This window comes from Phoca vitulina, unplaced genomic scaffold (genome assembly GCF_004348235.1).
Source record: "Phoca vitulina isolate PV1807 unplaced genomic scaffold, GSC_HSeal_1.0 scaffold81, whole genome shotgun sequence".
Classification (NCBI taxonomy): Eukaryota; Metazoa; Chordata; class Mammalia; order Carnivora; family Phocidae; genus Phoca; species Phoca vitulina.
In genome coordinates this window covers 4,197,727-4,223,789 of record NW_022589784.1, presented here as the reverse complement: position 1 = coordinate 4,223,789, position 26,063 = coordinate 4,197,727, and the positions used below count along the sequence as shown (strand labels likewise).

The 26,063-nt window shown below is 58.9% G+C and overlaps 3 protein-coding genes across 5 annotated transcripts; 1 reads left to right on the top strand and 2 right to left on the bottom strand.

Moving 5' to 3' along the window:
• Window positions 1-921: 921 nt before the first annotated feature.
• Window positions 922-8,100, bottom strand: CAPS (calcyphosine). Of its 3 annotated transcripts, none has more exons than XM_032394505.1 (5): window positions 8,011-8,100; window positions 2,263-2,372; window positions 2,011-2,188; window positions 1,666-1,872; window positions 922-1,591 (listed from the first exon to the last, which is right to left on the bottom strand). In XM_032394505.1, exons 2-5 carry the CDS (start codon window positions 2,343-2,345, stop codon window positions 1,490-1,492), a joined length of 570 nt encoding a protein of 189 aa, XP_032250396.1. In that variant the 5' UTR covers window positions 2,346-2,372; window positions 8,011-8,100; the 3' UTR covers window positions 922-1,489. The 3 variants fall into 3 exon arrangements, with proteins under 3 accessions (XP_032250396.1, XP_032250397.1, XP_032250395.1); XM_032394506.1 differs by lacking the exon at window positions 8,011-8,100 and adding an exon at window positions 6,917-7,005; XM_032394504.1 differs by lacking the exon at window positions 8,011-8,100 and having other exon boundaries at window positions 2,263-2,746.
• Window positions 3,572-7,111, bottom strand: VMAC (vimentin type intermediate filament associated coiled-coil protein). Its single transcript, XM_032394507.1, has 2 exons — window positions 6,917-7,111; window positions 3,572-5,728 (listed from the first exon to the last, which is right to left on the bottom strand). Exons 1-2 carry the CDS (start codon window positions 7,105-7,107, stop codon window positions 5,410-5,412), a joined length of 510 nt encoding a protein of 169 aa, XP_032250398.1. The 5' UTR covers window positions 7,108-7,111; the 3' UTR covers window positions 3,572-5,409.
• Window positions 8,101-8,155: 55 nt separating the features above from the next.
• NDUFA11 (NADH:ubiquinone oxidoreductase subunit A11) lies at window positions 8,156-13,763 on the top strand. The gene is made up of 4 exons (XM_032394508.1): window positions 8,156-8,354; window positions 11,925-12,017; window positions 12,110-12,232; window positions 13,584-13,763. The coding sequence occupies exons 1-4, from the start codon at window positions 8,258-8,260 to the stop codon at window positions 13,694-13,696; spliced, it is 426 nt and encodes a 141-aa protein (XP_032250399.1). The 5' UTR covers window positions 8,156-8,257; the 3' UTR covers window positions 13,697-13,763.
• The last annotated feature ends 12,300 nt before the right edge of the window (window positions 13,764-26,063 follow it).

The following is a 26,063-nucleotide window of genomic DNA, read 5'->3' as shown; positions in this document are numbered from 1 at the left end:
GGCCACCGGGTCTGTCCACACAAGTATAAACACTGGGCCTGCTGGACGCTCTGTTAACTACCGTATTTCCAGTTTCCCACACTCTGATTTGGGGCTTATATTTTTAGATTTTTTCCCCCAAGGCTTTGTGTTTGGTTTCTTAGGTTCAGACTCTCCTGTGCATTGAGTGGGTGCAGCTCTGTCCTGGGCCACATCTTCCTCCTCCCCCCTGGGCTCCTGGCCTCTGTGCTGTGCTGGGAGTCAGCCCCCCCCACTTTGTTCCCCACCCAGGGTTGCTCCAGGCCCAGTCGTGGGGTATTGAGGTGTTGGGCCCCAGACCTGGAAAGAGCTTATCTAAAAAAGGGTCACTGGACCTGGGTGGGTCTCCACCCACCCTCCTGCCTTTTCCCATCATGTCGGTCACCCATCATCTGGCATCCAGAGGCAAACCTTCCTGCTGCTGGCCATTCCTTGCCCAGCCCTGGACGACGTCACTGCCCCAAGACCATCCAGGACCAGGGGCCCCTGTGAGAGGCAGAGGGGGACCTCAGCAGGACCTTCAAGGAGGGGGCAGGGGGCTGGTTCCAGGCAACCGGCCGTCTCCCACACTTGCAGCACACACAGGAGTGGGTGCCGTGCCCACCACCACCCTGGAGCATGGCCAGGAGCCAGCCCGGCTTCACCCACCTGGGGCGGCCTGTGAAGAGAAGGGCCCTGTGCACAGGGCTCCGAGGGATTTCCGAGCAAAGTGCCCAGCCCCGCCCTCGGGGTGAGCGGAAGGCCTTGTCCCCACAGCTGTGCCACCCACACCTCGGGTCGGTTGTGTGCAGCCTGAGCCTGAGCCGTGGGAAGACACCAAAGGCCCTCCCAGCAGATCCAGTCACACTTCTCTGCTTTAAGCCTTAGCCAACTAGTGACAAGTAAAACCAGATAATGCCCATGTGTTTTGGAACATTTATGTAAGATTGTCATATGAAATGTATTTGGGAACTACATTAAAACTTTTAACTAAAACCCTGGCCTCCTGCATGCCCCAGGGGCCTCAGGAAGCCAGACAGACTGGCCAGGAACAGCCTCCACTTCCCAGAGCCACCTGGCCTATCTGCGGGCCCCTGGCCCCTGCCCCACACTCCACGTCCAGGCAGGTGACCAAACTTGGCTGCCTTCCAAGACTGGCCGCCTCCCTGCTGAGCTTTGCTTCACAGAAGAGCTGTTTGCTTCCCTGCAAACAGTGGCTCCTGGGGGGAGGGGGGAGGGGAGTCTGCACAGCATGGACAGGGAGGGCCTTGCTCCCTGGGGTCCTGAGCCAGTGACCCATCCTTGGAAACTTTGTCCCACTTGTACCTGGTGGCCAAGCCGGGTCCTCGGAGACCTGATCCAGCCAGTCCTGGGGCATTCACCTCAGGGGCTGCCTGGCTGGAAGCCCAGGTGAGAGAGGCCCTGGCTCGGGGGGGCCAGGGTGGGGGTCCTACGCTACGGGGGCGGGGCTGGCTGAGCAAATGTGCACGGCTCACAGCTGCCAGGCGCTGGTCATCATGGCCACAAACTCCTCGTCTGTGTCCACGGAGGCGCTCACGCCACTGTAGTAGTCCTGGAATTCAGCCAGCGTGACCTGGGGGCAGACAGGCTCTAAGTAGGGACCAGAGACCCAGGCAGAGGGGGTGGGGGGTGTCTGTGGGCACCCACCTGCCCGTCCTTCTCAGAGGAGTCAAAGTTGTCCAGGAAGCGGCGGAGCACCTCCTCCTCGGTCCACTCCCCACTTCGCACCTTGGGGTGGGCGCGGCCACTGTACACCCCCCGGAGGTCATCCACGGTCACCACACCATCCCCGCTGCGGTCCAACTTGGCAAACGCAGCTGCAATGACCTCCTCCCGGGCCTGGGACATGGGGGGCTGGAAAGGAGCAGGTCATGACTGGGGGGGTCTAGTGCGGAGCACCAGGGCTTCCAGGCATCCAGGGTCAGCGCTGACACCAACAAGCCCACGGAGAGCTCGTCAGCACCCCCCAGACAGCAGGGCAAAGGGCCTCACCCGCAGGGCCCTCAGGAACTCCTCCAGGTCCAGCATCCCGCTGCCATCACGGTCCCAGCGCCTGCACACGCCCTCCGCTTCGGCAGTGTCCAGCACCAGCCCCAGCTCAGCCAGGCCCCGCTGGAGTTCCCCCGAGTCCAGGGATCGGCTCCTGTCCCGGTCCAGGCGGCGGAAAAACCTGAGGGGCGTGGGGTGCAGTTAAAAAGTGGTCCCTGGGGCTGGGGGTCAAGAAGATTCAAGGGGACAGCTCACCTGGCCAGGCCCTGGATGCCCAAGGCCCCTCGGGACAGGCACTGTGCCCGGAGCTTCTCCACAGTGGCGTCCGCAGCATCCATGCCGGGTCAGGCTGGCTGGGCAACTGGCTGGAGGAGAGTTCGAGGAAGGACTCCGACTCGGCTGACCAGGCTGTGGTCCGGTGCCGCAAGCCTGCCCTGGCCAGCTACCTGCTCACCTGGCCTTCAACTGTACTGGAGTCCAGACGGCCACTCCTCTGGCTCCTGCCCACTCTGCCCAGCGTTGGCAGCGCGTCCTGCCTAGCAGGCCTGTTGCTAAGGGATGGTGGCTCAGGAGACTGGGCGGGGCCCCAGCTGTAACCCACACTGTGCCAGGGCCTCACAGCCCCGGGAGGCAAGGGGGCAGGGCCAAGAGGGACAGGCCAGTGCTTTTGCTGGCCCCACTGCCCACCCTCTGCCCTGCTCACTCCCAGCCTCACAGTGCCCAGGTCTGGGATAGAGCCAGACCCAGACGGGGATTGGGGGTGGTCCCCTTCCTGGCCACAAGGAGGAGGGGTGGGCCACAGCCCTAAATGGCCAGAGCGTCCCTGATGGAGAGAGGCAAGGCCATGCCGAGGAGGCTTAAGACCCAATTCCTATGTGACCTGGAGCAGCTGCCCTCCCCTCCCTGGGCTCCACGGGTCCCCTTGCCTGGTGTTCAGACCAGTGTGGCTGAGCCAGCACGCAGCAGTCTTACAGACTGTTTCAGCATTAAGTCAGACAAAGCAGTTCCTGGTAGTTATTCAGGGGCCAGTGTGGGATTTCTGTCGATGTGGGTCTTTCGGTGGTTGGTTTCTCAGTTCTCAAACAACACTTGGTGGTTTTGCTCCTAACAAGCTGGGGGAGCCAGGGGACTGCAGTACCAAGCGAAGAAGTGGCCCTGGCCCCCGACGCCATCCAAGAAGCACCGAGGCCATCATCACAGAAGGCCTCTGATCAAGACATCGACTAAGCGTTACACCAAATGACAGGATTGAAAATGACGCTGGATTTCCCAGGGCCTAAAACGTGGACCCCGTTTGGGGACCCATCTGCTGCAGAGACCCAGAGGTCACCAGAGGCTTTTCAAAGCCTGGACTTAGACACTGTCAGTGTTAGGAGAAACTGCAGTGACATTCTGGCGGCTCACTGCAGTCCATAACTCTTCGAGTAGGCAGAGAACTACTCCATTGTGTTTTTCATGAGGATTACAAAAATCAGTTTTTTCCATAGAAAAGTGTAAAATATAACCATAGTTATTGTAACTCTGTTTTGGCATCTCCTCATCTTGAAGAGAATCAGAATGTTAACAGTAACCCCTCCAGAAACTGGAAGTGGCCCAGGCCCTCCCAACCCCGAGGCCGGTGTACTTCACCCCCCTGAGCCTCACTTTCCAGAGCTATAAAATGGGGGAGCCTGGGCGGCAAAGACTAGACACCAGCGCCTGTGACTGTAACTTGTGTCTCCCTGCCCAGCAGGACCCCACCGGGCCACCTCTCCAGCCCCCACACAGGAAGAAAGGAGGAAGGACCAAGGCCAGGAAATCATCCGATTTATTCTTAAGCTCAGACAGGCCTCAACCTGCGTTCTCTTCGTACAAGCAGCCCCCCTTATTCATCCAGAGAAAATGGGGCCATTGTTACTGCACTGAGGGGTCACTGTTAGATGCCAGGCAGGCAGGCTGCACCATCCTGAGGGCTGGGGACGGACCCCGACCTTTCCAGGCCAAAATGGGCCCTGCCCCTCAGTGGTTCCTGCTGTGACAGTTCCCTGAGTAAGGAGGTGGGAAAAGGGCTAGCGTGGGACCAGGCTGGGCACTTCGGCTGGGCAGAGAAAGGCACAGGGTTCCCTGGTTTGATTTAAAAAATAATAGCACCCTGAATGTCTCTGGCCAAGAAGGGCAGCATAGAAATGAGTTTAAAAATAAATTCTCTAGGGAATATAAAAAGGAGCGGGCTGCTTGCTACAAAAGCTGAACTGGCTGGGGCCTCATCAGATGTGCTAGGGGCCCCCAGCTCCCTTCAGGGCCCACAAACCCCATCCTGTTCCTACCGAGGCCCCCAGGGTGCACCTGGCGCTAGCGATGAAGAAAAGCCCTGCCTCAGGTAGCTTACACTCTGATGACAGGACGTCCCGTGAAGAAAACAGAATGGGTAAGAGCAGGGGACGGGGTTACTTCAAATAAGGTAGGCAGGGAAGGCCCCCCCTGAGGAGGTGACATCTGAGCAAAGATCTGAGTGACAAGGAACGGGGCATGTGACATCTGGGGGAAGAGCAGTCTAAGCAGAGGGAACAGCCAGTGGAAAGGCTGAGGGATGCCTGAGTTTTCCCCAGGGCAGCACAGCCTGGCCGCCAGCATGTCAGCATGTCTCACACGCACGCTCTCCCTTCTGGGTTAAACGTTGAGGGAAGGACAGAGTTAGGGGAAAGAATCTAGGATTCAAAATGCATCTTCATACAGCCACTGCAAAACAGCACAAGGCTTCAGATTCCCAATTCTGGTCTGGGATGAAGAATAAGAAAAAGCTTTAGCCTAGGATGAGGGATGCTTCAGAAGGAACGAAGATCAGGGCAGGGGGAAAAGGGGGAGAAAAACTTGATACATCTGCCCCCACGAGCAAGAGAGATCTCAAACTCAGATGCTTCAGGGGCCAGACATCCAGCCCTAAGAGAGATGAGGGAGCCAACTGGACCTCACACTTTGGCTAAAGAGGGTATCCTGAGCTCAGATCCAAGCAGGCATGGCCAAGACTGAAGCCAGAAGTCCGGGTTTTTGTGAAATGTTGCCAATTTTTCAACAAGTTGATTGATGTAAAGTTTTGTTTAAAAAACAAAACAAGGGACGCCTGGCTGGCTCAGTTGGTAGAACATGCGACTCTTGATCTCAGGATTTTAAGTTCAAGCCCTACATTGGGTGTAGAGATTACTTAAAAATAAAATCTTAAAAAAAAAAAAAAAAACCTGTCCAGGCTAACCATATGCCTTTGGCCCTTGGGCTGCCTGTTTGAAACCTATGACTTTTTAGCAGGTTTGATGCTTGGAAAGGATTATGGCTCTGCCACGGGGTCCCCTCTGGGACACGGGTGACCCCCGAGGACACCCACAGCAGTGGAACTCTGTCTCCATTGTGAAATCTGTGCTCCAGGGCTCACACAGTGGTCCCAAACACTGCAGGCTGGAGGTGGTCCCTGTCCTCCTCTTCCCCAGTACTGTTGGCAAGGCGTGGACTGGGCCCACCAGGGAGTGGGTGGCTGGGGTCTCTGGTTGGCAGGGGCCCCAGGCGTTCAGCCTCCGCCAGGGCAGCCAGCAGCCCGGCCAGGGGCGGCCGGCGACGGCAGATGTCCTGCAGCAGCTCCGCCCGGGGCTGCAGCTGCCCAATGAGCTCATCCCTCTGACGCACAGCAGCCTGCAGGCTGCGGACAGTGGCCTCGGAGGTCAGCAGCTGCTCCTGGAGAGCGGCAAGCTCACTGGCAGAAGGCAAGACAGGGCAGTTATGGTACTGAGGGACCAGCAATTCTCCTCCTCCCTGCCCCTGACTTCCCGGGGCTCCCCATCACCATCAGGATAAATGCCAAGCTCCTCACCACTGCTTCAAGACCCCCTTGTTATGGACTGAATGTGTCCCCTCAAAATCTTATGTTGAACCCCTAGCCCCCATCCCCAGTGTGATGTATTTGGAGATGGCGCCTTTGGGATGAGCTCATGAGGGTGGGGCCCTCATAGAATTAGTGCCCTTGTAAGAAGAGACACCAGAGAGTTTGCTCTCTGGCCATGTGAACACACAGCAAGAAGATGACAATCTGCAAGCCAGGAAGAGAATCTGTCACCAGGAACTGAATCTGTCGGTTGGATTTCCAGCCTCCAGAACTGTGAGGAGAAAATTTCAGTTGTTTAAGGCCCCCAGCCTGTGGTATTCTGTAATGGCAGCCAAAGAAGACGAAAACTCCCTAATCGCTCCCCTGCAATTCCCTTGTCCCCTACATCTTTTCCTATTTGTTGTTCAGCTTAGATGGCTCCTCTTCCAGGAAGCCTTCCATCTAGGCCCACTCAACCCTATGTGCCCTTCCATCACGACCCCAACTACCCCATGTTGTAACTGCCTAGTGATGTGCCTGCCTAAGGACTGTGCTAGTAGGTCTCACTTACGTGCTCTAGCGCCCAGCACAGTGCCTGACACACAGTAGGTACTCAGTAAAGATGAATGAATGAATCCAACCAGCTCCTTTCCCACCTGGGCCCCTGATCTCCCTCCTCCCTGGGCGCTTGTCTCATCCCTTTCAATCCTCAGCGCCTCTTCAAAACTAGAGGGGTTCTTCAAAAACGGCTGGTATGATCCCATCCTCCCCTGCTCCAGAACCTGCCATGGATCTCAGTGCCTAGGAGGTCGGTGACCCCTGCACCACTCGGAAAGAGCCGATTTTGCATTGTGGAAAAATGGGTTCTGTTTTAAGTCAGAAATCCGCACTTGTGTGACACCTCTTAACTTTGCATGGTGGTGACTAATTCGAGGTTTTGGGTGTTCGTTTTTTTCAATCCCACCAGTAGTCCAGCCTACACGTGACTGCACGCGGTTCCCGCGCCTCTCCTCCCCTTCCCATCTCGGCTCCGCCTCCGCCCACCTCCCAGAAGTCCACCCGGCCGGCCCCGGGCCTCACCAGTCCTTGGCGCGGCCCAGCTCGTCCAGGGCAGCGCGCAGCTGCTGGTCGTGGCGGGCCAGGCGCTCGGCCTGGGCGCGCACTGTGCGCTCCGCCGCGTCCAGCCGCGCCTCCAACTCCGCGGCGCGCCGGTGCACAGCCGCCAGGTGTGCGTTCGCCTCGCGGATCTGCAGCGGCTGCGGCGCCGACATGGCCCCCGCGCGGTCCCCGGCGGCCCGGAACCGGCCCCGGCCACGCCCCTTGGCCACGCCCCCGATGGGCCCCGCCCCCAGAGGCCCCCCTCAGGACCTCGGCGCGATTGGCCGCGGCAGGATGGGTCGCGCCCTCCTCAAACCCAAACACCCTCACTGGTCCCGGCACCTCGAGACTCCGCCCCTGAGCCCGGCCTAACTCTAAGATTGGCCAAGGTTCTGACAAACCACGCCCCCAGGTGGGCCTGAGTCCTCGATGGCGCTCCCTGTTCAGGCTCCCGCAACGGGACTGGTCACTCCTTCGAGACAGGCCCCGCCCAACTGAGAAACCAACACCAGCAGCATTGGTCCGGGTCCGGGGGCCCAGCAAGCCTGGCCACGCCCCAGGCTTCGCCTCTCTCAGATCCACCCGGAAGGCCACGGACACGCCCCTTAAGCAAACGCACAGCTCCGGTTCGGCCAAGTCCTTTTCGGGGCGTGTCTTCGGCTCTGGCCACGCCCCCAAGTCTAGCGCGGACCTCCTCCGTCCCAGGGCTTGGACAAGCCAGCCACAAGGTGAGCACGAGTGGCGTCCCGTAAAATCCTAGCCCTGGGATCGGTACCTTTGCCCGCCCTCGAACCTGGCCACGCCCCAAAATAGTCGCACGCGGTTCAGACCCCCAGACTCACGCAGATCCTGGCGCTGGGAGTGGTCACATTTGCGCTGTGCCCCGCCCCAGGGTTACATCGTGCTCCTATCAAGTGGAGCCCCGCCCCGCGCCCGAATCTGCGCTTGGAGATAGGCCTAGTACCGGTCATAGTCCCGCCCCTGGATTAGGCTCCACCTCCGGGCGTCAACCTTTCCTAACCTAGGACCTTCTGAGTTGGAACTAGTGAGATCTGCCTTCACTGATTCTGGCTCACCTCAGTTTCTCGTTCTTGAAGGCGGCTGGGGGTGCACGCGCGCTTCCTTTACGCCAGTCCCGACTCGGCGCGTGCGCGTGACCGTGTCTGTGTCCGCGGTGTTCAATAAAGTTGCACGCTTGTTGTCGGCCCCTCCGCACGAGAGGTTGCGCGCGCCGCCCAGGAAGTCTCGCGAGAACGAGCGGCGGCTGCCCTTGGACACCGGGAGCGGGTAGGCTGTACGGTGCGGGGCCAGGGGTGTGCAATCATGGCGCGGACGCTTCTTCAGCAATACCTGGACATCCCCGATGGCACCGAGTGCCACCGCAAGACCTACGCCAGCACCACAGTTAGTGGTGCCGCTGGTGAGCACCTCGGCCGGGTCCCGAGGGCAGAGGGTGCAGGGAGGTCATAGAGTCGCTGGGGGCTGTCCCAGGGCGTGCTGGGGCGCTGGGGATCTCGCAGGTGCCGTAAGGTTGTCGCCGGGATGTCTGGGGCGGCCCTGGGTCGCTGGGAAGCTCTTGTACGGGATAGACTTTGTGGGGGTGTCGGACTAATTCAGAGGACGCAGGAAGGCGACAGGGTCACTGGGAGCTGTCCGAGGGGGTCGCAGGAGCGCTGGGTAGCTCACGGGGTGACACGTCGTCGTGGGGGTGTCTGAGGCGGCCTTGAGGAACTCTTGTGTGAAGGGGGTCCGACAGGGTTGGAGGGCACCGGGAAATGGTACATGTGACAGGGTGGCCACTGGGGTCGTCAGAAGCGGTTGCTGGGGGCTGGGATTTGGGGGTTACTGTTGAAGCTAACCCCAGGCTCTGGGGACGTCTTTGAGTGGCAGAGGGCCTTTACTGGGTGTCGAAGGAGCTGGGGATTCATGAGACTTAACAACAGGGTAAGTTGAGGTTATTTGGGGGGATCATGGCTGTGTCTCGGGGGTACAGAAGTTTGAGAGCGTTCCAGTGTGAGATGAAGTCTTTTTAGGGTTCAGGAGAGCGGGATGGTTAGGGGTATCTGAAGCTTTTATTGGGACCACCAGAGGGGCCGTAGGGGTGCGGAGAAGGTCACAAGTGAGGTGGGTCAGGGGCTACTATAAGGGTAGCCTTGGGAGGGCATAAGGTGACTATGGCCCTAGCACTCTTCTGCATGGGACACCTCAGCATCTCGCCCCTTCCAGTCTCTCTTGAGAAGTATGAATGATGGTTTGGGCCACCTCCATATCTCCAGCTCCTGAAACGAGGCTTGGCAGAAGTTGAGTCTCCACTGGGAGGCATTTGGATTAAGGTAAACCTAATCATCACTCCATTTTCTGAGATCAACGATTATCGTGCCCATTTCTCAGAGGTGGAAACTGAAGGTCACAGAGGTGTGTTAACTATCCCAGGGTCTTTTCGAGCCAGTATGCAAATCCACGTCTCCTGATCTGCTCCTGAGGGTGGCTGGGGCAAGGACTGTGCGTGCAGGATCCTTGTGGAGGGGCCTCAGGAGAGAGGGTGGGTGGGGAGTCCCTGCGGATGAATGATGTGGAGTCTGCTTGAGTGGCAAGTTGTTGGGACAGTAGAGATGCGTGGCAGGGTCTCTAGGGGGCCTTTGGAGAGGGTTGCGCAGTGCGGGGTTGGATCACTGTAGGGGGAGCTTATTCGGGCACATTCTTATAGGGAAATGCTGACATTGGGGAATGCCTGGCAGGACTTTGTGGCGGCTCATGGTTGTGTCTAAAGGGGAATTAAAGTAGGAGGAGGGGGTCGCCTGAGGGGCACGTGGGGCCTTCAGGGAGATAAGGGGAAGTGGGTGGTTTAAGGGATTTTGAATCTGAGAAAGACATTAATGTTGGTGTTTCTGAGTGGGAGTGCACATGTGATCACAAACGCACAGTCCACGGGGGTGGACTGACATCTCAGGAGGCTGTTGGGGGAGACTGAGCACATCTCAGGAGTGGGGTGCTGCTGAGAGTGAGGAGCCTCCAGGGTGGGGGCGGGGGCTTGCTGGAAGGTCTTTGAGGGAGTGTGGGTGGGAACTTTGGCAGAGGTGCCATGTCAGGCAGTCACTGAGAGACTCGGATTTGTGGTGGTCTCCAGCTCCTGTGGGCCTTCGAGGGTATCGCTGTGTGTGTGTGTGTGTGTGTGTGTGTGTGTGTGTTGCTTACTTCGCCCGCCTGCATTCTCTCTCACTGGCCAGCTCCACTCAACGTGCAGGACTTGGCTCCTGGATCCTCCCTTACCTTCCCTGCCTCCCCTCAGGCCTCACTGAGAGAACACTCTTGTTTCCTGTCTGGCTTTCCTGAGATGGTGAGCCCCCGGAGGGCAGGGAGCCTGGACCCCCTAGCATCAGCACCCTGTGGGCACACAGTAACCCTGAATGAATGAATGAATGAATGGATGGATGGGTGAAGGCACCTAGTAACTCTTGTGGATGGGTGGCTGGATGAGTGAATTAGGGCATACAGCAACTGAATGAATGTGTGAGTGAATGAAGTAGCTGGATGGATGGAAGAATGAATGAATGAATGTGGGCACACAGTGCCTGTGAAAAGGAATGACAACCTGCAGTCACTGTGAAGGAAGGAATGAATGAATGAAGGGTCGAGTGTGCACTGTGTCTGGAGGTCACTGCTGGAGGCTGAGAGAGAGCCAGGAGCAGGTGGGAGTTGGGAAGGGGGCCTTTTGAGGGTGATGGGGGGCCATAGAAAGGTCCGAGTCAGTGGAGATCCTCATGTGCTGGGGGTCGCAGGATGTGGGGAGGGTGGGCTGTGGCAGGTCACCATATTGGATGATTGCTAGGAGACAGTTCATCCACTCCCAGTTCTAGAATTTCTGAGGGGATTAGGATGGCGGGGGCACGGTCTGTGTGCAGCGTGGAATGTGAGCTGGCAGACAGGTTGGGACGGGCTGGCCCTGGGAGGTCCCTGTGGTGACTGGGCCATGAGGGGGTTCTGTAGGGAGAGGAGGGGTGTGTTGTCTGCCCTGAGCAGGGTCAGCTGGAGGATCCGGGGAGCTCCGTGTTGGGCGGTTCCTGGTGATTCGGAGCCAGCCAGGTGGGCCCTGGCCTGCCCCCCCACTGAGGAGGGTCTGGTCGGGGCAGCTGCCCAAGGCCTTGCCTTGGCCTCACCCCACACCCACACAGCAGTCCGGGCCAGTGTTTGCTCAAGATGCCCCAGGATAGAGCCTCGGGCCTCACCACCCACCTGGTGCTCGGGTCCAGGCCCAGCCCCTGCCGGGCCCCTCATGCGCAAGAGCCAGTGTCGGGCAGGGAGGCCAGGGCGAGCAGAGATGGAAAAGCTGACCAGAGTGGCGAGGCCGGGTGGGCGGGAGCGGCTGCTGAGCCAGCCAGGTGTGAGGGATGGGCCCAGGCCCAAGCTGCGAGCAGGGAGGGGGCCCAAGGGTGACGAACAGCAGGCCTTGGCAGCCCCGGGAGCCAAGTCTCCGCCAAGGAGCCCTGGGCCCCATGGGAGAATGCAGCCTTGGCTGGGAGTGGGGAGCAGGGCCTGGGTGCCAAGCCCTGTGGGGCTCAGCTGTGCTGTCCGCGCTGGCACGTGAGGCCAGAGAGCAGCCCAGCCACTTGGGCCCTGGGCCTGTTCTTGTGTCCACTGCAAGCTGGGCCGGTGCACTATGGAGGGCGAAGGCGCCCCGGGCAGGCCTTGGTCAGGCCTTGCGGAGGGAGGCCTGGGGCCCGGAGGTAGGGGTGAGAGCCCAGGGTTTGGAGCAGTAGACTGGGTTGGAATCCCACTGTGGCTGCTCAGCAGCTGTGGGGCCCTGGGCGAACCTCAGAACAGTCCCTTCCTGGGTGAAGGGGTGGTGCTAGGAACCTCCTACTGGGTGCCATGGGGACAGAGGGAGAGAGGGTTTCTCTGATAGTGGAGGGGCCTGCCCCCAGCCAGGGCCCCTCCTGGTCTCAGCGCCCAGGCCCTGGTGCAACACACCTCACCCTCTCTGGTCCCACAGGCCTGATCTTCTCTGCCTACAGTGTCACGCTCCAGCCCCCGGACTCCTTCCTAGAGGGAGTGGCGAGGACAGGGCGATACACATTTACTGCAGGTGAGCGAGCCTTGGCTTCTCCTTAGGGGCCCTCCTGGCACTGGCCCCTGGGCCCTGACTCAGCGCTCACCCCCGCACCCGCACCCCAACAGCTGCCATCGGCGCCATATTTGGCCTCACGTCCTGCCTCAGCGCTCAGGTCCGAGAGAAGCCCGATGACCCCCTGAACTACTTCATCGGAGGCTGTGCCGGAGGCCTGACCCTGGGAGCACGCAGTGAGTGAGCCCCCCATTCTGACCTCTGCTGACCACAACCCCCCATTCTATCCCAGACAAGGGGCCAGGTGTGTGGGATGCTCACCCCAGCAGAGGAGGGGGCAGTCCCCGTGAAACCTTCCAGTCCTTTTGAACCTCTGCCACCAGCCAGTTCAGTAATACTAAGAGCTGCTTTGCTCAAACACCTACTGCATGTCTACCTCACCAAGCCCGTATACCCCCCTGTGGCTTGCTGTGGCATTCAGCCTGGCCCACAAGGCTCTGCACAACCTGCCACATCCCCTCTACCCTCCCCTCCTCCCTCTCTCCCCCTTGGTCACTCTGTATAAGCCACACAAGCCGCCTTGCTATTCCTCCAAGCCAGGCCCAGTCCTGCCCCAGGGCCTTTGCATGTGCTGTGCCCACTTCCTGGAGTGCTGTTCACCCAGATGTCAGCACAGCTCCCTCTTTCACTGTCCAAACCCCCCTATGGATGATATGGGACCCCCACTGCCCTCATTCCTTATCACTCTCCTTTTCTGCACCTTGTCAGAGAACACAAGGCCACTGTCTGTCTCTGCCCCTGCCCCTGCCCCATGAGCATGGAGAAGGTGCATGGTCCTTGCATTGCCGTCCCTCTCCCAGCACCCAGAGCCCTGATTGGCCGAACACACAGCCCTGCAGGGGAGCTACACTCACCATCCCCACCTGGAGATGCACAGACTAGCTCAGAGAGGGGGCTTGGGTGGTGCGAGGTCACCTGGGAACCAGCAGAGCATGCCTCCCTAGTGGGAGGCAGGGCGGGGGCCCCACACCAGCCTGGCACAGTGCAGCCGCCTGGAACCGGGAGCAGACACTGCTCTTTCCACCTCCCATAGCCTCGGAGCTGGCAACTGCCCTGGCCCACCAGTCTGCCAGTGCTTGTTGGAGGGTTCCAGTCAGGCAGAGGGAGGGCACGGTGGAGGGAGGCCCCTGCATCCTGGGGTTTGACACACACCCCCAGCCCGCCAAGGGGGTGAGCCCTGCACATGGCAGGCCCGCCTCCCTGCCCAGCGACAGCCCTCGGACAAGCAGGGCCATTCTGCGCTCCCGCGTTCACGGTCCACAGAGCAAACACGGCCTGGCGCCTGCGGCCAGCGCACCGGCTGAGGCTCCACCGAGCGCGGGGTCCCCCTCCGCGGACCCGGACTGACGGCCTCGGTTCCCGGGTTTCCACACACATCTTCAGCCAGAGGGGCCCCTGACTTAATCCTCGGGGCCCACAGCCCTGAGCCCCTAAGCCTGGCGGGAAGGCCGTGTTCTTGGGCTCCCCGGGGAGGCGGGGTGGGGGGAGCCGCACGGCCGCCTGACGCCGCCCTCCCAACTCCGGCAGCTCACAGCTACGGGATCGGAGCCGCCGCCTGCGCGTACATGGGCATGACAGCCGCGCTGCTCAAGATGGGCCGGCAGGAGGGCTGGAAGGTGTTCGCGGCGCCCAAGGTGTAGCCCGCCGCCCCCCCCCGTCCGCGGGCAGGCTCAGATGCGACTGAAAATAAATTCTGTGTGTATTCTTTGTGTGCGTCTCCCTCCCCTCCTCTCCTGTTCTCTGGGATGAAGCCCCGTCCCTGGTGGGCTGGGTGACAGTGACGCGCCCGCGGCAGCCCAGCAGGGGAGCGGGCCTGCGGCGCCAGCTTGGCCCTGAAGGCCGGACCCGGGCACCGCCCCTCACAGTCCTTCCTGCAGCGCCCCCTGCAGGTCACAGGCCATCCCCTCCCTGGGCGCCGCCCCCCCAAAGCCAACAGCATGTGGAAAACACACCCAGGGCCCACGCACGGCCTGACTCCAGATTCTTGGGCATTGGAGCAGAGCACCCCCGACGGGCTGGCCCAGGAGCCTTGTCCCCAGGCGACAGGTGGCTGATAGGCCACCAGGAGTCTGCAGAGCAGGGGCCTGTGGCGGGGACCAGAGAAGAATCCTGATCCTCGCCGGCCGCCGCCTGTCGGGCCCAGTGATTTAGGCAGCCTCGGAATGCCAGCGCGGCCCCGGCCGCCGGCGTGCCGCGGAACGGGCTCTGGCTCGGTGCTCTGGCAGCCAGAAAGGAAGGCTTGCTGCAGCATGTCGAGGTGGGCCATAAATTAGGGCTCTCCGGGCTTTACCCTGGGGAGCGGGGTCGGGCATTGGAAGTGGCCTGGAGGCAGCAGGAGCCGGGCCCTGAGGCCCCTTCTCGCCCCATCCCTCTCCCTTTCTCCCCCGCAGCCCACCCAGGTGCCGACATGGTTGGAAGCCAGACTTGGAGCCTTGCTCTCTGTCCACCCCGGGCCGTCACTTGGCCGGGTGTCAGGCAGCTCGGATCCAGCATATGCGGAGCCTGGGCCCTGCGGGCTGCGGCCGGGCTGGCCTCACCAGCTCACTGCCCATAGCCACTCCAGGTCTCCCGCCACAGTGGGCACCGGCCCCAGCTCGGGGTCGCGGCCAGGCCGGAGAAGGGCTGGGAGGAGACGTGGACCTGCCGAGCCCTGAGAGCGCTCGGGTCCCAGACCTGCACCGGAGTCCCAGCTCTTCGTTCTTTACTGGTTTTATTCTCAGTGGCAAGTGGGGACAACGGGGTCCCTCCCCCAGCAATGTTCCAGGAAGAGGGAAGCCCCCCTTCTGTGCTTTCTGAGGGGGAACAGGTCCTTAGGCTCCTGCACCAGGCTGGTGTGTCCCTGCTGTAGCCGGCAGGGGGCAGAGCCCACCGATGCTTGGCCCCCTGACCCCCAGCCCTGTGGGGTGAAGGAGTCGGGTTGTATCCCTGCCCCTCTCCAGGCCACTGTCCTCTCCCTTCCCCTCCTCACTCATCCTGCCCGCCACAGCCAGCAGAACGGGGGCGACAGTAAGAGTCGTTTCGACGGACCTGGTGCTGCAGGTAGGGCCTCTGGTCACCGAGGGCTGAAAGGGGGACCTGGTCAAGGCTCAGCAGTCGGTCACTTCTCAGCCGGATCTACCCAGGCCCCCCCTCCCCATACACCCTTCCTCAGCGCCCTGGTTCTTTTTTTTTTTTTTTTTTTTTTTTTAAGATTTACTTATTTTATTTTAGAAAGAGAGAATGAGCATGACTGGGAGACGAAGAGAGAGAATCTCAAGCAGACTCCACACTGACCACGGAGCCCGACACGGGGCTCGATCTCATGACCCTGAGATCACGAGTCGAAACCAAGACTCAGGCACTTAACTGATGGCCACCACCACCCCCCACCCCTGGCTCTTTGTGCAGCCCAAGCCCCAGAGGAAAAGCAAAAATTCACAGCCAGCCAGTCCCTTCCTGCCTCCTAGCCTCAGTTTCCCCTTTAGCTGGCTCAGACCAGGGCTGTGCTGGACACCTACTCAGCCCTCTCTGGGCTGGCCGCCAGTGTTGGAGCAGGCCCCCCAGAATGGGGCAGGAAGGAGTGGCTGCCTGCTGGGCTCCAGGGACCCCCCAAGTCCAGACCCCCTTGCCCATAAACATTTATGAGGCTGTGAGGGACTGACATCATACTGCCCCACGCGGAGACCCCAGGGGGGGCGGCCTTGTTTATAGTATCCAGTCCCCATACACACACTTTGCCTGGGACCCCACCTCCTGCCCCAGCGGCCCCTGCTTGGGGTAGTGAAGGACCTTTCCAGAGTACAGTGGTCCCCCTGTCCCCATCCTGAGCTTGATGAAGCCATTTCCAGCAGTCTGGTCTGGAACAAAAGGAGGAACTCAGAAAGGGCCTCCCCAGGGCAGGGGACTGGGGAGAGCAGGAGGGCTTCCTGGGGGAGGACGAAGTGAGGTAGGGAAGCGAGAGTCTGACGATCCGAGGATGAGATCTTGCTAGATGTGCGTGAGGGGGAAAGGCGTCCTGGGCAGAAGACAGATCAAAGTCCTGATGTGGAGGACAGAGCAGGGCCAGTGAGTGAGAAAGGGCCTGCTGTTCCTCCCGGGGCTGACCTCTGGGGCAGCGGGGCACACGCTCCCCAAGGCCCCCATCCCTGGAGACACCCTGCCCAGTGGGGACAAGTCTGCAAGGACTGACAACCCTCCAGGCTCTGCTGCAGGGTCTCGAGCTCTCTGTAAAGCCAAGAAAATGTGAGCGGGCTAAATCCGACCAAGAAGAAGAGCTGGGGGAGCCTCTCCCCACTGCCAGGAAGGTTCAGTTGTTACTGTTAGGTCATCCAATCCTTGCAACAGCCCTAGGTGGGAGCTGCTCTTGCTGGTCCTGTTTTACAGATGGGGAAACTAAGGCCCAGCCAGGAGGCTTCTCGCAGCAGGCTCTCGGCCTTAGTTCTTTGGTGGTCGTTAGCTATCGCGGGGCAACAACCTATCTGGAAGGCTTCCCAGGCGGTCTCAATTGGAAGCCAGTGGGACAAGGCCAAGTGATCTCAAAAGCGACACCCCCACGGATTCCTTTAAAAAATTACATGCGAGGAGTGCCTGGGTGCCTCAGTCGGTTAAGCACCGACTCTTGATCTTGGCTCAGGTCTTGTGAGTTCGGGCCCCACGTTGGGCTCCACGCTGGGCATGGAGCCTACTTTAAAATAAAAATGAAAAATCACCTTGCATGTGGGTCAGGGTGGGACACACCAGTCTGTGGAGAAGGGCGTGTGGGGCCTGAAGGGCTCATCCTTCCGCCCTCTAACCCTTTTGTGAATCCGCCTGACTTTAGACCCTGTCCTATATCTACCCACTTCTCCATCCCTCCACGGCCCCAAGCGGGGCCAGCCCCCATTATCGCCCTCCTGCCACAACACAGTCTCCTCCCCTGACCTGCCACTCCCACCCTGCAATCTGTCTTCCCTGATGCAGCCACCAGAGGGTGCCCGTGAGCATCTGGGTTGGGTCCTGCCCTCCGCCCACAGCCCTCCTGGGCTCCCACCTTCCTCAGAGTAAAAGTCCAGGTCCTCCCTGAGGTCCACAGGACCTGCATGACCTGCCTGTCTCCTCCTTACCTCCCCCTCCTCCCTCTCTACCCCTCGCTCCCTCTGCTTGCTGTTCCTTCAACACACCAGGCCAGTGCTGCCCTCAGGGCCTTTGTACTGCCTGTGCTCTCTGCCTGGAACACTCTTCCCCCAGACAGCCCCACAGCTACCCCCTCACCTCCAGTTCTCAGCTCAAATGTCACCTCCTCATTGAGGCCTCCCTGACACCTCACAGAAGTGACATCCCACCCGGCCAGCACTCCCTACACACCCTCTACCCACTGCCAGTTTTGCCCACAGCACTTAGCAGCTTCTAGATCCCACGTCATCGTCACATGCATTGTCTCACGGACCGTGTATCTCCCTGAGGGCTGGGACATATCCTGGCTGTTACACCCTTGGGTCAACAAGCAGCCGAGGGACACAGCGGGGCTCCGTAAATCTGTGGCCCAGCCCTGCTTCCTGGGTGCGAGCTCTGGGCAAGGTCCCATTCATGACACCCCCATTAGATGATGGCCGGGCAGGGGGGCCACGGGGAAAGAAACCGTCCATAAACCAAAGCTCAAGTCAAGACTTGGAAGGCACAAGTATTTACTGAGAACCTATGTGTGCCAGGCATTGTCTCGGGCCTGGGGTCACATCAGCCAACAAGACCAACGACATCCGTCCTTGGTGAAGGCCCTGAGGCTGGACGGAGCCTGGTGCACCACCATCCCACCCCCTCCCCCTGCGAGGAGGCCATGTGGCCGGGTGGGGTGCACCATGGGGTCCCTGTGAAGTGAAGGAAGGGGCCAACGTCAGGGCCTGTGTTACCAGGGGACACACAAGTCAGGGCGGGGTTTGCTGTTGTGGGGGTGCTGACTGCTGGGGGACCATGAAATCCAACCTGCTTTCCCTGCAATGCTTCCAGTTTTCACTTCTGAGTGAAAACCTTTCCCTTGTCCCAAGGGCTGCTCTGGGAGGGGGCCTGAGCCCCGAATGCCTTGGGGCACCAGACAGCTGTGCCCACAGGGTCCTCCCTACAGAGGGGCAGGTGGGGGTCTTCTGACTGGGTTCTGGTGGGGAGCCTCAGCCCAGAGTCACCACCCCAAAGCCTGAAGCCAGATTAGTCATCACTTCAGGGTTCTGGAAGTGGGAGGGGGGGCAGAGCTTTGCCCCCCAACCCCCTGTCTGGCTTGACATCCAGGGCTCAGAACCCAGCGGAGCCCCCAGTTCTGTGGATACAAGTCAGCTCCGGCGTCCACAGCCGGAGAGTGATTTGCCGGTGGGGAAACTGAGGCACAGAATAGTCACCCCCGCCAGGACCTCTGGTAGTTCCCCTGCAGTTACCCCTCACCCTTTTACTCTGGTCCTTTTTGGACTGGGAGCAGAGAGAGGCCTGCATTGGCCCCCAGCCCCATATCCTTCCTCAGAGCCAGCCAAGCCGCCTGGGGGCTTCACGGAAGGCTGGGTGGTCGGCCCCGGCCCAGCCCAGCCCCCGGCTCACCTCCAGGAGCCCCGCTGGGCTCTGAGCAGTCCCTGAACCAGAGCAGGAAAGGTGTGAGCCAGGGCCAGGGCAACGGTCAGGGGACTGGACAGGCAGGAGGGCTCTCAGCCCAATTGGAGGGGCTGCAGGCAGACCCATGGCCTGGCCTGAAATTCTCCCTCCTTTCTGAAAAACCCATCTACATGCTTTTGCTTTGCCATTTTCCCCCCCACAGCAGCCTTGCTTAAAATCTATTTTACAGTTTCTTTTTTTTTTTTTTCAATAGGTAAAACCTACTCAGACCTCAGAATTTACAATATGCCAAAGGGTGTTCAGAAAAAAATACCTCTCTCCCCAGCCACCCCCCACCTTGCCACCCTCCCCAGAGGCCACCAGCCCAGTTTCTTGTTTCTCCTTCCAGCAATGTTCCACGCCGAAGCAAGCACGTCTGTATATTTTCTTTTCCTCCTACAGAAAGTCTATCCCACTGTCCCTGCTGTTTCACAGACCTGAGTCCGGTTTCCCGACAACAACACATCTTGGATTTCTTCCTGCACAGTAAAGACCCATCTCTTGCTTTTAACGGCCGCATAATATTCCATCCTGTGGCTGTACTGTCATCCCCATTAAAGCACCTTTCTCTCTTCCCAGGTTTTTTGCTACTAGCAAGAGCTCAGCGATGAAGAAGGGTCTGTTCTAAGAGCCATTTTGCATGTGGGTGAATATACCCACATGCTTCCTGAATTTTTTTTTTTTTTAATTAACGAACTGTATTTTTTAGAGCAGTTTCAGGTGTACAGAAGAATTGAGCAGAGAGTCCGGAGTTCCTATACACCAACTTAGCCCCCCACACAGTGTCCCCTTTCATTAACAGCTCCCATCACTGCGCTACATTTGTTACAATTGGTGACCGCATATCGATACATTGTAAGAAACTAACATCCATAGCTGACATTAGGGCTCTTCCTTGCTGGTGCTCTTTGGACAGATGTAGCATGGCCGGTACCCACCTCTACCGGATGAGAGTAGTCTCACTGCCCTAAAACTCTGGGCTCTGCCCATTCATCCCTCCCCACCCACCGCCACCCCAGGAGCCACCGATCCTTTGACTGTCTCCAGTTTTGCTTTTCCAGAATGTCACAGAGTTGCAATCCTACGGTGTGTATAGCCTTTTTCAGAATGGCTTCTTTCACTTGATCATATGCATTTAAGATTCCTCCGTGTCTTTCTGTAGCTGGATGGCTCATTTCTTTTTGGCGCTGAATAACATTCCATTGTCTGGATGTCCCACAGTTTATCCATCACCCGCTGAAGGATGTCTGGGTTGCTTCCAAGTTTTGACAATTAGGAAAAAAGCTGCCATAAACATTGCTGTGCAGGTTTTTGTGTGGACATAAGTTTTCAACTCCTTTGGGTAAATACCAAGGAGTGCAATTGCTGGATCGCATGGGAAGAGTATTTACTTTTGTAAGAAACCTCCAAAAATGCCTTCCAGAGTGCGCTGGACTATTTTGCATCCCCACCAGCAGCAAATGAGAGCTCCACATCTTCGCCAGCATCCGTGTTGTCTGGAGCTCCAGATTTCGGCCTTTCCAGTAGGGGTATAGCAGTATCTCATGGTGGGAGCCAAGCATGGTTCCAATATCATGGTTTTTTTAAAAGATTTTATTTATTTACTTGAGAGAGAGAGAGAACACCCGGGGATCATGACCTGAGCTGAAAGCAGATGCTTAACCGACTGAGCCACGCAGGCACCTCTCCAATATCTTTAATACAAAATGATTTCTTTGCAATCCAGGCTCGGAAGGAGGTGGTGCTAGTACCCCATTTTACAGATGGAGAAACCAAGGCTCAGGGAGGGACAGCTACTTGCGCAGGGTCATACAGCAAACGAGGGCAGAGCCAGGGCCTTGTGATTGACTCCAGAGCACTTCTGCCTGCGGTGTCCCAGGGCCCCGGGCACTGGGGACACAGTAGTGACCAAGGCAGATCCAGTCCAGGGGATCTGGACTCTCCTGAGGCTCACAGTCCAGTGGGGGAGACAGACATGCGAGCAGGCAGTTACAACTCCGGCTGACCAGGACCGGTGCTGACTAGGACCGTAATGGGGTTGAACGGGCAGAGAGGGGCCCAGAGGAATCACCGGGCCCGGATGTCCAAGGATTCAGTAAACTTCCATGGGTAACAGGCTCAGCTGAGGCTGACACGTGGGGAGCCAGAGGGTGGGAGGAAGCTGGGATAGCCGGAGCAACCCTCCATCCCTGACCCAGGAGGAGACTGCCCGGCATGGGGTGGGGCTGCAGAGATGCGCAGCCCTGGTCTCCCGTCTCCACGGGAAAGGAAATGGCAGGGTGGGGATGGGGTCTGCCTCCCGCCCCAGGCCGGCCCCCTGGTGGGCCAGAACACCCCCCTCCTCACCCCCACTCCCTCTCTAGCCCCCATTAGTGAGGCCACCTGCTGCGGGGCGTCAGTCCCAGGCCTTCCCTGCCCACACTCTGCCCCAGTGACCACCATTAAAAATGAATAATGAGCCAGAGCAGGCAAGACCTGGAGGGGGTGGTGTGGGGGCAGAGAGGCCCCCTGGGCCCCCTCCCCATCTCTCTTCCTTCCACCCTCCACTCCAGCCCCTGGGAAACTCATCAGGAGTCACCTTGCTGAAGGGCCATCTGAGCACCTTCTGTGGCTTAGTCAACCTCTTCATCACCTGCCTGCCCTCCCCCTCCCTGGATGCCCCTTCCTTCACCAGCGAAGGTTGTCACATGAAGCAAACAAAAATACAGATGGCCAGTTAAGTTTGGACTTCAGGTAAACCACGTTTTAGGGTATGTTAGCATATGTCCCATCCAATTTGTGGGACACACTTATACTAAAACCTGATCCACTGTTTATCTGAAGTTCAGATTCAGCTGGATGCTATCTGGCAGCATTTTCTAGCCCCACCGGGATGGGTAGTGGGCCTCAGTTGTCCTTCCTGCGTTATGGGTGAGTACCCGGATGCTGATCACCATTGGCCAGTCAGAGGGACCCTGCCCCCAGGAAATGCTGGGGGGCTCCCGTCAGGTGTGTCCCCCCACTGAGACACTGGACTTGGGGCTCCAGGGGGGGCCCAGGATAGAGGCCCAGGTGGGATGGGAGAGGTTGAGGCCACATCTATCTGCCAACTGCAATGGTCGTATTTTAATTTGGATGCTGAAATTGTGACTCTGGAGAGAGGTCCCTGGGGGAAAGGAAAGGAGGGGCCCCATGCCGCCTCCCCCGAGTACCCACTGTGTGAGATCTGTTATCTCCTTGACCTTCACACAGGCCCGATGGTGAGGGCACAGTCCCCAATTCCCAGGTTTGAATCCCAGCTCTGCCCCTTGCGAGTTGTATGACTTTGAACCAACTGTTCTCGCTGTGCCTCAGTCTCCTCGCCTGTAATATGGGGATAATACTACTACTAATAATAATAGCACCCAACTCTTGGGGCCGTTGAGAGGATTAAATGCATTCATATATTCAAGGAGCTTGGCCTGGCACAAAGTTAGCCCACTTAAGTGATGGCCTGTCCTGGCCTCTCTCCCGGCCCCAGAGGGAGGGACTAAGCGGGAATCAGAGGCTAATTTTAGCCCTGATGACACCCCCTGGCCTCCTGCCTTGTCCAAACATCCTCAGCCAAGCGTGAGGTTCAAAGCATCCCCCCCCCCCCAGCCAACCTCTGACATCCAAGGAGCCTGTTTATTCATTCCTGTTGGCAAGGCATTCCTTGCCTGTCTGCGCCTGCCATCAGGCTCCATCCCCATGTGGCCCGCCCTGTGTCACCCAGGGTCAGGAACATCTCACCTGTAGGCCCGCTTGGAGACAGCGAGGGGCAGGGCAGTCAGGGTGGGGGGCAAGGAAGAGGGTGGGTGAGGGTCACTCCTGCTCCAAAGTCCTCCTGAAGTCTTCATTAATCATTTCCCAAGATTCCAAACTTCTATCTGGGTTGACTCACAAATGCTGTAATTTATCCAACACCTGCTCACAGAGCAGTGACTGGGTGCCAGTTCCTATGGGGGGACCCAGGCGCTGTCCCACGGGGCTCCCAGTCTAGGGGGAAAGGCAATGACAAGCCAAGAAACAGGAGAATTTTCCAGCTGTGCTTAGTACTTGCAAGACAGTACTAAGTACCATTCATTCATTCGCTTGTTCATTCATTCATTCATTCATTCAAGGTGTGTTTATTGAGGCCCTCTTGTGTGTCCAGCACTATTCAGGGTGCTGGGGCTCAGCGGGAAACAAAGCAGAGCGAGCTCCCTCGTGGGGCTGACTTTCTGGTGGGAGAAAGGCAAGAGCGAATGATGCCAATAAGTCGAATACATGGTCTAGTTAAATGGTAGTAATTGTTGTGGAGAGAAATAAAGCAGGAGAGGGGCTGGGGAGTGCTGGTGGGGGCAGTTGGAAAGACAATGATTCAAGGGAGCGATATCTGAGGAAGCCACGTGGGTATGAGGGAGAGAGTTCCAAGCTGCGGGAACAGCACATGCAAAGGTCCTGGGGTATGAACAGTGAGGAGGCATGTGGGGAGATGCGGCAGGACCTGGGGGCTTTGCCGCTAAGATTGATGACAGCCACGGGAGGGTCTTGAGCAGAGACGTGGCCCGAAATTCCACCATCCGGCTCTACCTTTGTTCCCAGGCCAACCCCCAGCACGGGAACCCTCCAGGTTGAGGGCAGGGCCAGGGGCCGCAGCTGGGCCGGGAACCTGAGTGGCTGCAGGTGGATTCCGACTGTAAATTCAGGCACATTCAGAGAGCCTGGGTAGGGGGAAATTGCTGCTTGCCGGAGCATGCCAGTGGGGATGGGGGCAGGGGCAAATTCTGGGCACATCCTCTGCACGTGGCATCTCCATCTGCTCCCCGCAGGGCCAGGCCCGGTGCCCAGGTCGCTGGCATTCCTGGCCCAGATTTTTGCCAGTGGAGGGACAGGTGTCTTAGAACGCTGGAAAACGTCCTCCAAAAACAAACCAACAAATTCTATGCTTTTCTGTTTCCTTGTCCCAACAGATCTCTGAACCACTTTCTGTCTTGCAAAACACCTTCGCTGGTTTTTCTGATTCTAAAACCGCCACACGCGAGCGAGCTCCACAGAGCCTTTTCAGGGTGAGAGGAAAAAGGGCCCTTTGTTCCCCAGCCCCCAAGTCTTCCCTGGAATCTTCTATCTCCCGTGCTGGGCAGCGGTGATGCACCTAGGCACTGATTTCTTCACATCGAGTTTTGCAATGGCTTTTTTCCACTTGACAATAGAGGGCCCCACAGCTTTTATTTCCAGAAATTGGAAAATGAAGCGTGTCCAGCCGCCCCCCCCCCGCTCACCCACCACGGGCTGAAATTTAAGCCACGTGTAGTGGCCGGGCTGGGGTGCCAGGGGCGGGCAGACCCCAACGTGCCAGGGGGCCGGGGTGAAGAAAGGCACGGGGCAGGCAGCTCAGGGATGCCAGGTTTCTGTCACCTGGAGCTTCCCCCCTCCCTCTCCCCACAGCAGCCCCCAGCACCGTGACGATGGGCAGGAAGAGGCAGCGTTCTTAAAGATAACCTAGGAGGGGAAACTGAGGCCCAGAAAGGGCCAGGGGTCCAGGCCTGAGGGTTTCCAACCCCCTGCCCACAGTTCTGCCCCCACAGAACCCCTCAAACGTTGCGGGAGCATGAGGGAGATGCACCAGGTCACCTGAAGAGGGTGTCGGCGTTGGCTTCCTTCTGAAGAGGAGATGACTGGGACCCAGAGAGGTGACGTAACTCACCGAAGGTCACACAGCTGCCAGAGGTCAAAGTCTGTTCCCTGAAGCTCTTGTGGTCAAGAGCTCTGAGGTCAGACAGACGGGTCCAGGTTCCAGCCCAGCTCTACCACTCAGGGGCTGCAGGGTGGATTCTGACTTTAAATGAGGCCTTCTGGAACATTCTAGAACATTCTGGGGTTGGGGGAAATTGCTGCTCTCTGGAGATAGCAAGAGCCAAGGGAGACTGAGGGGTCTTTTTGGTGGTGTATGTGTGTGTGTGGGGGGGTGAATTCCAGACACTCTGTGAGCCTCAGTTTCCCTGTCTGCACAGTGGATACTCGGTAATCCCTGCAGTGCCTTTGACTGGGGCCGGGTGGGAGGATGGAGGGGCACCGGTGGGTGAGAGTGTGGGGGGCCTGGAGGGCCTCTGCCAAGCCCACCAGTAACCCCAGAGCTGAGCCAGCCTCACCGGGCCCATCGCTCACCTGCCACCCACATCCCACACCTGGGGCTGCTCTCCTCACTGGCTGGCTGCACGCCAGGGGTCCTGGGAGGCCAGGCCAGGGCTGCCTTGCAGGCTGGGGCAGGGCCAGTCCCTGGGGTGGGGGGCACAGAGTGCAGCCTAGGGACCCTTTGTCCATAGGGTCACTGCCTCCAATTGAACTGATGTCTGAGAGCCGAACATCTCCCTCTTTCTGGAAGTTTCTCCAAGGCTCAGAGAGGAACCTTCCTTGGCCCCTGGCCACCTGGGCCAACATCAGGGAATGCTAGGGTGACCGCCTCATGCCCAGGCACTGTGCCTGCACCCCCATCACCTTTTCCTGTGCCTCAAATCACATATGTGGTTCATGTCTCACCCATCCCAGCCCAAGGGGCCCCCTACCTGCCTCCTGAGCCACCAGCCACCCTTGGCTCACAGCCCCAAGGCCCCAGGGGGAAAGAAATTTCCAGCAGGCTGGCAGCTCCATCACCCACCCAGCCCAGGGAGCAAGGCACTGGGGGGTCTGATATAGCCAGAGACCCTGGCTGGGGAGTACAGATGGCCCCGTCTCATCCCACACACTGGTGCCAGCTCATCCTGAGCCTGAAGGAGGGGGTCCCCCCAGTCTGGGCTCTGGGACCGGCTTCCTTCCAGGGAGGCCTGCCTGGCATTGGTTGGGCAAGCCTTGCCCAGAGAGGGTCAGGCAATCTCTCAGATCACACAGCAAATCCAGGACAAGCACCAGCTCCCTCTGGCTTTGGGCAGGAGGGGTCCTCTGACCCCCCAAAGGCTGGACCCCAGGGGTTGACTTTTGGTCCACCTGCACATTCTAAGGCCAGTGGGCTCAAATCCCAACCCCCCCTCCCCCGCCCAGTCCCACTTCCCAGCTGTTGGAAGTAGACAATAAAAATAGCAATAGAGTCTGAAATAAAATATTAGGCAGAACAGGTGGTTTGAGGCCGTAAAACGAAATGAAGGGAAGGACCATGGCCGGAGGTCCCCGGGGGCAGGTGGCACGTTGAGAAGGAAGAGAGTAAGGGCAGGGTAGGGCGTGCCAGGTGGAGGGAACCGGTGCGAAAGGCATGAGGAAGGAGTCAGGGTGGGTGCGGTGGCTGCCAGGGATGATCACTTGCCAACTGGGGCGGTTTGGGAGGTGACCTGCCCCCTCCCAACCCCTGTTATACCCAAGGGTTTCATTCCCAGTCCCTGTCGAGGGCCAGGGCTCAGAGGGAGGGGGGTGAGTAGGCAGAATTGGAGGGACCAGGAGCCCCACAGG

What these genes read in the sequence shown, in the direction of transcription:
- NDUFA11 (XM_032394508.1), top strand. Translation starts at nt 8,258, where the DNA reads ATGGCGCGGACGCTTCTTCAGCAATACCTGGACATCCCCGATGGCACC. An exon ending in CACAGTTAGTGGTGCCGCTG is followed by an intron (nt 8,355 to 11,924) that starts GTGAGCACCTCG and finishes CTGGTCCCACAG; the next exon opens with GCCTGATCTTCTCTGCCTAC. An exon ending in GCGATACACATTTACTGCAG is followed by an intron (nt 12,018 to 12,109) that starts GTGAGCGAGCCT and finishes GCACCCCAACAG; the next exon opens with CTGCCATCGGCGCCATATTT.
- VMAC (XM_032394507.1), bottom strand. Translation starts at nt 7,107, where the DNA reads ATGTCGGCGCCGCAGCCGCTGCAGATCCGCGAGGCGAACGCACACCTG. An exon ending in CTGGGCCGCGCCAAGGACTG is followed by an intron (nt 5,729 to 6,916) that starts GTGAGGCCCGGG and finishes GCCTTCTGCCAG; the next exon opens with TGAGCTTGCCGCTCTCCAGG.
- CAPS (XM_032394505.1), bottom strand. Translation starts at nt 2,345, where the DNA reads ATGGATGCTGCGGACGCCACTGTGGAGAAGCTCCGGGCACAGTGCCTG. An exon ending in AGTTCCTGAGGGCCCTGCGG is followed by an intron (nt 1,873 to 2,010) that starts GTGAGGCCCTTT and finishes GCTCCTTTCCAG; the next exon opens with CCCCCCATGTCCCAGGCCCG. An exon ending in CCTCTGAGAAGGACGGGCAG is followed by an intron (nt 1,592 to 1,665) that starts GTGGGTGCCCAC and finishes GTCTGCCCCCAG; the next exon opens with GTCACGCTGGCTGAATTCCA.